Genomic DNA, 11,771 nt, shown 5'->3' with positions numbered 1-11,771 from the left:
TTGTGAATAATTGTGTAGAGAATGGGGATGTGAAAGAGAGTGAGAAGAAATAATATGCTGAGAATAATGATGTTGTAAAGACAAGGTTATTAAATATGAGAGGAAAGAATGGGCATAAAAGTTGTTGGGGTTGGTTGGTGTTTGATAGAGGTTGGTTATTTGTTTTAAAATGTAATGGTTAAAGTAAATAAAAGATTGAAAGACTGAGGAATATGGGGAAAAAAGAAAATTATTTTTGGGTATATTTATGAAAGGGAAAAGAAAAATTATATTGTATTAATGAGGATATTACAACGAATGTAAGAGAATTTGAGTCATGAAGTATATATATATAAGAGAGAAAAAAAATTTTTTGGTTCAATTGTGAGGAATAAATGTGTACAAAGAAAAAATATGCATGTAAAAAGAGAATTGTGATTATAGTTGTGATTATGAAAAAAAGATATTCTTGGGTATGTTTATCAAAGGGAGAAGAAAAATTATTTTGTATTAATGGGGATATAAAAAGGAATGTAAGGGAATTTGAGTCTTGAAGAGTATATAAATGAAAAAGTTTAAAAAAAATTAATTTTGGTTCAATTGTGAGGAATAAATGTGTACAAAGAAAAAAATGTGCATGTAAAAAGAGGATATGTGATTATAGTTGTGAATGTGATTATGAAAGAAAAGATAAAAATATATGTAAGTGTTAAATTAATTGAAAGGTTAAATGTTGTTTAAAAAAAATATGTGAACATTGAATATTTGAATGTTATAAGATAAATCAATATGGAAATTCATGAATGTATAATATAAGTGTAATTGGTTATAATGTTAAATATTAAAAAGTCTACATGTAAATTTATTGATATATTATAGGTGTTGAACTAATTAAAATAGGTTCTAAATTTTCTAAATCATCTTACTCAAAGATAATGTGTTAAGAGATTTAATATTTCTAAGTAAACTGTTCACCATAGTAATAAATCCAAAAATAGGACATTGTAAAACGCCATGCAAAATAAAATTTATTTTATGAAAATAACAACAAAAAAAACAAAGATAAATAATTTATGTTTTTTATTCTTATTTTATATACAACCACCCTTATAATAATTGTGATTTTAAACTGCTAGAATTTGACCAATTTTTAAAAAAACGACTTACTCAATATTTTAGTCAGAAAGGTTTTGCCTAAGCCGAGATTACCGATAATTGATATCCAAAACCTTCATGATGCCATCTGTGAACTTAATCTTTAGGCTGGCGTAAAAAAATTTCTGGATAAAATATATTGAGTTGTTAACGGCTGAAATTGAGCAGCCCTTTTTCAACACTATTACGCTCTTATTTTGTGCAAGTTTATAAATTTAGCTCGTGATTTTGATGAATTAAATAAAAACATTATTTGAAAATGGTTGAATTTAATATTATTTATTATTTGATAAATAGGGCAACTGTCTAAGTTGCTCAAAAATCTTGGTCTAAACGGTGCTCCACGATTAGATAGGCTTAACATTTTTTGCTATATATTTCAATTTTTATATAACTTTCTTAATAGCTACATATAATATAGAAATAATGTATTTTATATGAAATGGTTCCATCATAGACTATTAAAAAAATAAATAAAAACGGCAAATTCTTTGAAAAAAAAACAAAAATTCGCTTCTAATTTTTGAGATTTTTAGCAATTCCCCTATTTTTTTTTTGAAGCAATAGCGCGCCTCTTCCCCAAATTTAGCGACTACACACTGAATATGATATGTATAATAATATTTTACATTTATCTTATATATTACATAGTTTTATTTTATGATGCAATTCACTATGTATAAAGTATAATTATTTAAAAGATAAACTTTACTGAGTGATAATATATGATAAATTTATCAATTCCCTTTAAATAATTACAACATGAATGTATAATATGGTTAAAAAATGAAAGTTCTAACTCATGGCTTCAAGCAACTCTACCTTGTAAATCCGGAGGACTAGACCTAACATCGGCATCAAGTATAGCCCTTGTTCATCTCATCAACCTTATCAGTAAAAATATTACCTCGCAAATTATTACCATCGATAAAGATAATTTATTAGATGAAGCCTTACGTTGTTGGAACATTAATGTCTTACCAAACACCGCCACGCCAGATTCAACGAAACAAAAAGATTGGGATCAAGGATTGGTATATCGTTCCTTAGCTTACCTCAACTTGAGCGATGATCACCAATATATCCCTCCCAACATCTCTTAGTTTCAACAACTCTGGCCATGTATGGTTAGATTCATATCCCAGTAATTTAAATAACCAGCTAATAGATAAGGACGCTTTTCGTTATGCAATCAATTTAAGCTTGGACGTACCTTTCCTAAACCATTATATTTGCAATAAATACAATCTGGCAGATGCGTATGGGAGACACGCTCTCCGCTGTAAATTTATATAAAAAATCAGCCGACATGATGAAATAAATGCAAAAGTAGCTTCTTTTTTAAATTAGGCCAATTTTCCCTGTATTTTAGAACCTAAACGCCCTGGCGGCAAAACCGTCATACCTTTTTTCACGGGAAAGCCTTTAATGTGGGATTTTACCTGCATTGATCCCATGGCTCCATCCAATAATTTCCATGATCTCCTTAACAGAGCCGAATCTCTAAATATAAAATACTCACACCTAATGTGCGATAACCACTTTGTTCCAATAGTAGCTACTTCAACCTGCTCTTTTCAAGCGGCTTTGAATCTATTCAAAACAATATCCATATCAATAAAAAAATCATACCTTTCTCCATTTTACAAACTCAAGCATAAAATCGCCGTACCTATAATTAGATCTAATCATCAAATATTTAAAACATCATGGCCCGACCTCGCCATATGATATTTCTTTTATTTTAAAATGTTTTTTTTATCTTTCAATTTTTAAAAATATACATTTGTATTTTTTTTTAACTTTAAATTGATATATGACATAAAGGACTTATCGCGAATATTTAATTATAAATAAATTAGGATTTTAGATTATATTCTCTATATTTTAATGTAAATTTTTAAATAATTATATTTTATCATTTATATATGAATTTTAATAAAAAATTAAATTTAAAAAAAAGAAAAGATTAATTGATAAGCTAGAATTCACTTGTATCATCCACTGTAAGACACCTCTAAGATCGTAACGTACTGAATGAGATTTTATTTTAAAAGGATTGCAACATTAAACAGGAATTAAAGACATTTAAAATATAATTTTTTAAAATTAATAAATATATTTAATTTCTTAGAAAAAGGGCTATGTAAAATTAATCAATAGAAATGACGGCTGTTGCTGTTGATGCCATTATTTTATTTTAATTAGATATAAGTAGATTAATAATCTTTAAAACGAAAATATATTTCTGACGATCCAATAATTATCTGGCAATGAATAAACTTCTTCATTCACTTACAGAGTTGATATGTCAAAAAATCTCGAAGAAATTTAGGACGAATATAATTTCTTATAATTTATTACTTATATTGCCTCTAAATTAAGGCGTTTTGCATTATATTTAAAATAATACAATTTGGTAAATGTTGTTTTGAGTTTTTTAACATTTAAGAAATGATAATCAAATTTTTTAGAATTTTAGTTTTAATGCTAATTCATAAATATTGCATACTTTTTTTAAAAAATAATTACTCTAAATTTGGTATAATATAGGATTTAAGCCATACTACTTAAAGTGTGATAAGTATTGACCCAGTAGTAGTCCTAATCTTGAATTTTGTTCAAATATTAAGATATAATGTCTATATGTAAGAAAAATTTAAAAGAAAAAAAGAGCAATTTTTATTTTATAGCTATTTCCGGTTTTCTACTTTTGGTTTTTGGTAGTAGACTTTTTTTCAATAAAATAAATTTTATGTCATAATAAAGAGCTATTTAATATAATTTAAATGTCTTTAGCTTAATTACTTTTTGATATTTAAAATAAAATATAGTGTATTTTGGATTTTCCGCTTTTCTAAAGATAGCCATATCTCATGAAGTAAGATGAGTTGAGAATTAAAATTCTATATTTTTACTAGTTAGTGTATATACTACCATCATACAAATTTAAAAAAAAAATCGAAGGGGGTAGAATCTTCAGTTGATTTGATATGGAATACAACATATATAAAAAAAATTTATTTTTTAGAAACAATATATTTAATCATTAAAAATTATTGCTTAAACAAGTATGTATATATGATATAACAATTGTAAAATTTTTGTTTTTTGTTAAGTTTGCCATTTATTTTATGCCACCGGACTATGAAAAGTTGCATAATTTCCACTAATCAGCTGGTAATAAAATATCCTTGTACCTTTACAAAAATATATTAATTTCACACAAAATAAAATAGTAGTGCATATAGATTATCATAAGGTATTAAGAAATTTAGTGTGATCCAAAATTACATTTCCCAAAAAGTATGCCTTAAATTTTAACACACTTTTTATTTAAATTGATTTTTCCATTGATTTTTAAAAAATTTAAGTTGACTTTATATCTCAAGAAAAATTAAGGTAAGTTAAAAACGTAATAATGTTGGCTAAAAATAATTTAAACTCTTCTATACCCAATATTACAGACCCTAATAGCATTTAGAGTATATTAGTTACAGACTATTCTAATAAGCCTATGCTCAAAATTAGAACACGAACTTTTGAATTATTTTAGATATATTGGTAATACCCGTAATTACTGGTTACGAGAATAATGTTATTAATTAGTATATAATGGGGAGGCAAATAAATTGTCTATAGTCTAGCAAAATAATGAGTGTAGTAATCTTATTCTAATTTTATATCTAAATGGTCTTTTGTTTTATAATTTGATATTATCTGTTTGCAATATTGTTTTGAGACTACAAATATTTAAATTATCGTTAAATGTATAAGTTAATTTAATTTTCTCGTTGAAATAATATTCAAATGATTTTTATATCCAATTAATTTTTACCGAAAGATATATATATATACTTATAAATTGTGAAAAAGATTATTATTTTACCATGATTTATATAAATATCTTTAATTCTTATCTAATTGGATCCATGAAATTCCTACAATCATCAAAGGTGGCATATCGAAAAAAGATTTAGCGTGGTGGAGAAAGAACCTTTATAAGTTTGTATGCTCCAAATTATAAGCCAAACAATGCAGTTTGCTAGCTATTATTATTTGTCAGTACTAGATTAAATATTCTTAAAAATGGTTTTTTTCAAAATATGAAAATTTATTTAATGGAAATTCTTTTTTAGGAGTGTTTATATATTATAAAGCAACTGAGATTACTATTCCATATATAACGATATAAAAATCGAATTCATAATAGTATAATACCATTATATTGAAGTACATATGGGTTCATCTGTAATAATTTTATATTTTTTTTTTAGAATATTAATGATAGTAGAATAAAATAATGGGAAAGAAAGGAAAGGAAAAGAAACAATATTTTTGTACTTCTATAAGATGTTATTTTAACTTCCCCGTAGACTAAAATAATTAAGGAATTGATTGATATTCTTTATTGTACTATGAAACCTGGTATAATGAACTGTTCAATTCCTAATAAATAAATCATTATAAATTTGATATGGTATATTTATTTAGCAATTATGAAATGGAATATAGATAAGTTAACTTATTTTTCAGCATAATTTATTAGGGAAGAGATAATCTAGGGGAATAAATGTCAAATATGTTTAATCTTCTAAAAATAAATTAAAAGAGGACCATTAAAAGAGAGTTGAAAATTGGAGAATTTTTGATAAATTGAAGGAATATATAAATAAAAAGGTTTTTCTATATCTACACGATATAGAGGTATAAAGGAAAAATTGTAATAGTTTTAATAAAGGTGAACAGGGTGACGATTCAATTTATTTTCTATAAGGGAATGGAAATGGAAGTGATAGAAGCAATCTCTGATTCCTCATGAGTGATTGGAAACAAAGTCTAGCCAGGAATTTTATACATCATTGAATTATAACTTAAATCAAATATATATTTCTAAATGAGGAAATTAATTTTATTATTAAATACTTTTTATTGTTATTGTAACATAAATTGTTAATCAATTTAAGGAAAAAGTCTTTAACATTAGTTAGTACACCATGTTAGAATTTTACCATCATAAAACCTATATATTTAAAAAAACGTGCGGCATACATGGATTAATTTAAAATTTGCCATGATATACTATTAACAATTTTTATGATAATATATATACCTATAAATATCGTCAAAGTACCATTTGTACCCTCTAAATTTATTAAAATACATTGTAATAATTATATAAATCATAACTATGAATATATATATTTTTTTAAAGCTGACTCCCTATGTATGGACACTCTAATTCGTCAAATCGAGTAGTACACATTCATCATTGACAGTCATATAGTTTGCGTAACCACAAAATCTCAATTGGTATTTTATCAAGACCTGTACCACTTCTTATCCTTAATTTATATTGCAGTTATAAAAGTGTGTTCGTTCATATTTATAATGTATTACGATTTAATAAAACATAAATGAATAAAAACTTTGTTCTACGCTTTTACCACTCTTTGCCTATTATTTCAACCAGGGATCTATGTAGATCAAAATATTAGGCATAATTTTAAAAAATCTTTATTTAAAACCTGACAGTAAATCTTTAAAAACTCTCTATGTTTATTATTAAATTTTTTAATATAATGACCTAGAGAATTACTTTTATTATTAATGATGGAATAAAATGTTTTTTTTGTAATATTAATTGACCGAAAATTAAATCAATGAAAACTATATATGTTAAAAAATATATACAATATATATAATATATACCAAATCGCTCCTCTACTAAAATTTTGTAGTTATAACAATTCAAAGTTTAAATAAAACAAAATATATAACGACGCATTAATATATAAATGGTGCATGCTGTGTATGTAGAAATATTCTTTGGCGGAGGTAAAACCTTTTATTAGGATCTGCAGTGAAGTAATATATATTTTTTTGCTTTTTATTAATTAGTGAGTCTCATTTCAGTGGCGATTGTAAACTAATTGGAATTGAATGAATGTGTATAGATATAATAACATCAGGTTTAATGTCAACAAAAAAAACTCTCCAGAATTAAGAGTAGAGTGAAGGGCGATGTATCTGTTAATTTTGACATATAGACGTTAGCCATTTCAAAATATTGGGGTAAAAATCAGCATTCCAGCCACGACTGGTACAACATTGTTTAAAGGAAATATTGCTAAAAGCTATAAACAAGATTTTGAAAGAAAAATAAGTAAAAATTAATATATATTTTTTTAAATAACTATTATGATATAATAAATATTTTAGAAAAAAAGGCATTTATATAATAGAAAAGTTAAAAATAAAAATAATTTTAATAAAAAAACTAACTTTGCTAAAGGCTTACAATAATAGGATCCTAAAAACTCCAATAAAAATTATGAAGGAAAAACCATCCTAATAATGCTTCCCCTCCCTTTAGCAAAATCTTCATATGCTTATGGGTAAATAGTAATCAATCAGAGCTTCGTTCTAAATATTTACAAAATGCATTCTTATACGACTAATTTTATACTTATATTTCAAATTTACAAGCTTAGTTTGTCTGGGAAATCCTAAGCAGTATTTAAAGGATGCAATATATTTGTAAGTTAGAAGATTTGGTGATGCTTTGGGTTTAAATGATGTATTGAATTATGTGATGTATTTATTTCACTGAATATATCCACTAAACATCCATAAATATGCCTTCTCTGAATAATTGGTTCTCATGTCATTTTACCAGCGTCTACATGACAGGATTTTCACTGGATGCAAACCCCCTTTAAAGACCTTTACCTACCCCCCTAAAAAATCCCGCCCCCTTCGGCCGCGATATTTCCCCATTATTATTTTCACCTTTTTAATTATAATGATACTCTCTTCAGAGAATTTATAAAGGATAACTTATATCTCTACTACCAACTATCGATATTTTGTGAATATAAAAGATTTATTTTTTAGATAACAAATTCAATTAAATCCTCCATTATTTACAATGAATTCATTATTATAACTTTATGAGCTTGCTAAAATATCTAATTTTAAATGTAATTTAAAAGGATAGCAGAAAGTTTTATTTGGAAAACAATGTGTATGATTGTTTGCAATATATAGATTTGGTCGATGAATTGTATTATAATTGTATTATAATAGTTCTAAAATAAATTTATTAATTTTTACACCAATAAATTTTTTCCTATTTTATCTCAAAATTCAATAGATAACCCCCCCAAAAAATTTATCCTACCCCCATTAAAGCCGCCTACCCCCTCAAAAAAATAGGATGCAAACTGTTCCTACCCCTCCCGCTCATGTAGACACTTCATTTTACAAAAACGTATAAAGTTTTAATTGAATGCATAAAATATTTTTTTATTTATATTTATTTTCTTATTTCTTTCTTTCTTTCTTTCTTAAAAAAATATTTAATTTATTATTAAAAAGATTATTATACCTTTTGATCGTACCCCTATTATGAAGCATTTTAAAATTATATTTAATTTAATATAGTTTTTTTTATATATTTTAATATTTTACCTATTTCCAAGTTTGATAAACCAATAGAAACTGTTTTTTATATTAAAAAATTAAGACTCCATAATATACGCATTATGATTATGAAATGTCAAATCTAAGCTGACAATGTACAGAGTTTTCCAATTTAAAATAAAAAGGCAAACATCCTCTATTCAAAAAAAATTAAGGGTTTGATTCTCAAAAATGTATAAACTATATAAAAAATGAAGCAAAAAAAAAAGAAAAATATTTTTTTAAAAAGAGTAGAAATCATTATATTATCTCTATTCTATTCTAGTCTATTTCTATTAATTCAATTCTATTTTTTATATTATATATATATTTTCTTAAAATTAATAATGGTTTTGAGCTTTAGATAACATAACTATTATTATCAAAAATATATTTTAGTAATTATATTTTTAAATATTTGGGAGCGAGTAAATGAGTAGCGCCTGAGCAGCCATTTTTTAGTATTTTTTTTAAAAATTTTACAATCAAAAACTTTTGGTTCCAGTTGCTAGTAACTTACTGTAATTATATATTTATGTATCAGAAATCTTCCCAGTTCGAACCAAGTCAATTCATTTCTAACGACCTCACCCGCTAAGATGATTTCTACTATTGTGAAACATTATTATTGTCTTATACATGTATAATTTTTTCAAAAGACTTATAAATTATTTAGATTGATAATATAATATATGATATTTAAAAATAAATTGACTATATTTATTTTTTACATTGTGGTCTATTTCTTTGTACTATATATTATTGTATATTGAAAAAATTTTAAATGCTTATTTATTATTTCCTAAAATATTCATGTTATCCAGGTTGACAGTGAAGCTTCCAGATGTCAAATCTAATGCCATTCAAAATATATATTATGCATTGTTTGTTATTTGAGTATAATATAGTATATGTTAAGGAATTTAGAAAATTTAAGACTATGGCTATAGTCTCGTTTAAGCAAATTTTAAATCACCTATAAGCACATATTCCTATAGGTGTATTCTATCACATATATAGTAAAGGTTCACAATTTATGGCTAAAAACCCGCCCCAGACCTCTAGTATAGAATATACCTTGAGGAATAGGATAATTTCGTCATTAATGAATTTTATTATTTTTGTTAAAATTTATATTAATATTGAGTGATATCAGAATAAGTATTCTACTTATTTTGGAATACTATCCTAGAATTCGCGTTATAAATGATTTTAGTTCTATAGATTTGCTAACAGTTGTTAGCATTCTAGATTTGCTCAACCCTTTATGATAATGTTAATAAAATGTAAATTAATTTACTTAATCCCATCCACAAATTTGAATCTTGAGGTTATATATTTATCGAATATTGTGAATATATTATGATATTTAATTCTAATATTAATAGATGAATAGGTGAAGTGAGGAATAAATACCTATAGATTCAATGTAATAGTTTGGGTCATCTATGTAGTCTAATGAAAGATATGTAATAAAAAGATAATTTTTTAAAATTAATTTAACTCTTAAATATTATATATAGGTAAAAGGACTACCGTTAATAACATCTTGTACATAATCTGTCATTATTTATAATATTTATCATTTTATTATAAATAAAGCTAAATGTAACCCGTTATCGTATAAACTGTACTGCCATCTACGAAACAAGATATTATAGATAGCATGAAAAATTATGTTATATACTTTTTTTTAAATAAAAAAATTTACTTTCTTTGACGCAAGTTATATTAGCTAATTTAAATAATTTTATTTTGTCTATTTTTAAAGTATCTTACTTGGGACAGGCCTGCAAATGATCCATTTGTCTAGACAAGGTTTTATGATTATTTGAAACATGTTAATTGATTTTATGTTTACCTGTTGTAATATTGATTTTGTATTAAAAATAAACAAATTAATAAATAAAGTTTTATTTTGTACTTTATAAGCCAAAGCATGACCGAAAATGTCCGTTTTTTTATACAAATTGTGTATTTTTTCATAATAAAAAAATATAAACTTAGAGAAATTTTATATCAAACTCTTTCTTTGTCAACACCTTCAAGTAGTATTGTTAAATGGTTTGATTTGACTCAATTTTAGCCAGAAAAATATTCCAGTGTAATATTTATTTTTGGATAAATATTGAAGGTAATTTTAAAAGGCTGGTTAAAAGCCTTAGCATCATATGTAATTGGAATAATTATTATAACGTTCCATATTCAATACCGTTATATGAATATATATATACAGTTTGTCAGCAGAATATAACAATTTCTTTCTGTTGATTTCTCTAACATAAAGGGGTCTAAGCCCTAATTGTCAGCCATTTATTGTGTAAAAGAAGCATTAGAAGGAATAAGGAAAAACATCTGGGAGTGTTCCTAAAGATCATCAAAACGGAATCTTAAGAACTCTGAGATAAGGGGGAACGAAACCATTTGATTTTAAAGGAAATGTAACGGAACTAAAAACGATCTAGTTGGGGTCCCTGCAAAAAATTTATGTATCCTCACAAATATCGATAATTATATTATTTAGGCATAATAAATATGGTATTTACTTGAAGATTCCACAACTTATTTATATAATAATTGGAATAGGTTTTTAGTATAATTATTAATAAAAAAAATAAATGTATAAATGTTAGGTAGAATTAAATTACTTTCCATATTACAGCCAAATGCTATCAAAGCTGATAAAAATGATACATAATATTTATTCATATTTTTCAAAAGACAATATTCTTTTCAGCTATTAAAGTTAGTTATAAATTTAAATTTTAAGCCTTCAGAAAGTTTTAAACATATTTTATACTCTGGCTATAAATCGGTAAAATTGATTAATAAACACAATTTTATCTAACTTGGTAATTTTTCATTAAAAATTTGAATTCATTTAATTTAATTTAAAAATCTATTCAACAATAATGTTATCTGCAGTTGTCAAGGTTATAAATATAATTTTTTTTGGTAAATAATTATAAGAGATATGAATTTTATCAATGTATATTTTAATTTTTATAATTTATATAAAATTAATTCTGCATAATTATTTATTTGAATTTTATTTTTTGCTAAAAGAAGTTTTGATAAAGAGGGCAACTGTCTAAGTTGGCCAAAATTTATGGTCCAAAAGGTGCCCCACATAGATAGGTTTGAATCTTTTGGCAATATATTTTAATTTTTAT

The 11,771-nt window shown here is 24.8% G+C and overlaps 1 protein-coding gene across 1 annotated transcript; it reads right to left on the bottom strand.

Annotated features, from left to right (window-relative positions):
- Positions 1–5,542: 5,542 nt before the first annotated feature.
- Positions 5,543–11,347, bottom strand: LOC135930934 (uncharacterized). Its single transcript, XM_065467737.1, has 12 exons — positions 11,247–11,347; positions 11,145–11,159; positions 10,378–10,407; positions 10,310–10,333; positions 10,212–10,238; positions 10,135–10,158; positions 10,015–10,053; positions 9,899–9,922; positions 8,608–8,637; positions 8,525–8,539; positions 6,847–6,861; positions 5,543–5,583 (listed from the first exon to the last, which is right to left on the bottom strand). The coding sequence occupies exons 1-12, from the start codon at positions 11,305–11,307 to the stop codon at positions 5,543–5,545; spliced, it is 345 nt and encodes a 114-aa protein (XP_065323809.1). The 5' UTR covers positions 11,308–11,347.
- Positions 11,348–11,771: the final 424 nt, after the last annotated feature.

This window comes from Gordionus sp. m RMFG-2023, chromosome 1 (genome assembly GCF_954871325.1).
Source record: "Gordionus sp. m RMFG-2023 chromosome 1, tfGorSpeb1-WG-v2, whole genome shotgun sequence".
NCBI lineage: Eukaryota > Metazoa > Nematomorpha > Gordioida > Chordodea > Parachordodidae > Gordionus > Gordionus sp. m RMFG-2023.
The sequence above is the reverse complement of the archived record's forward strand: the minus strand, read 5'-3'. Positions and strand labels throughout refer to the sequence as shown.

Bases quoted from the DNA above. Each gene is read 5' to 3' on its own strand.
- LOC135930934 (XM_065467737.1), bottom strand. From the start codon at position 11,307: ATGAATAAATATTATGTATCATTTTTATCAGCTTTGATAGCATTTGGC. The intron at 10,334-10,377 runs GTAAGATACTTT...TATTTAAATTAG, and splicing joins CATTTGCAGGCCTGTCCCAA to CTAATATAACTTGCGTCAAA. The intron at 8,638-9,898 runs GTAAATTAATTT...TATAAAAAACAG, and splicing joins AAATTTGTGGATGGGATTAA to TTTCTATTGGTTTATCAAAC.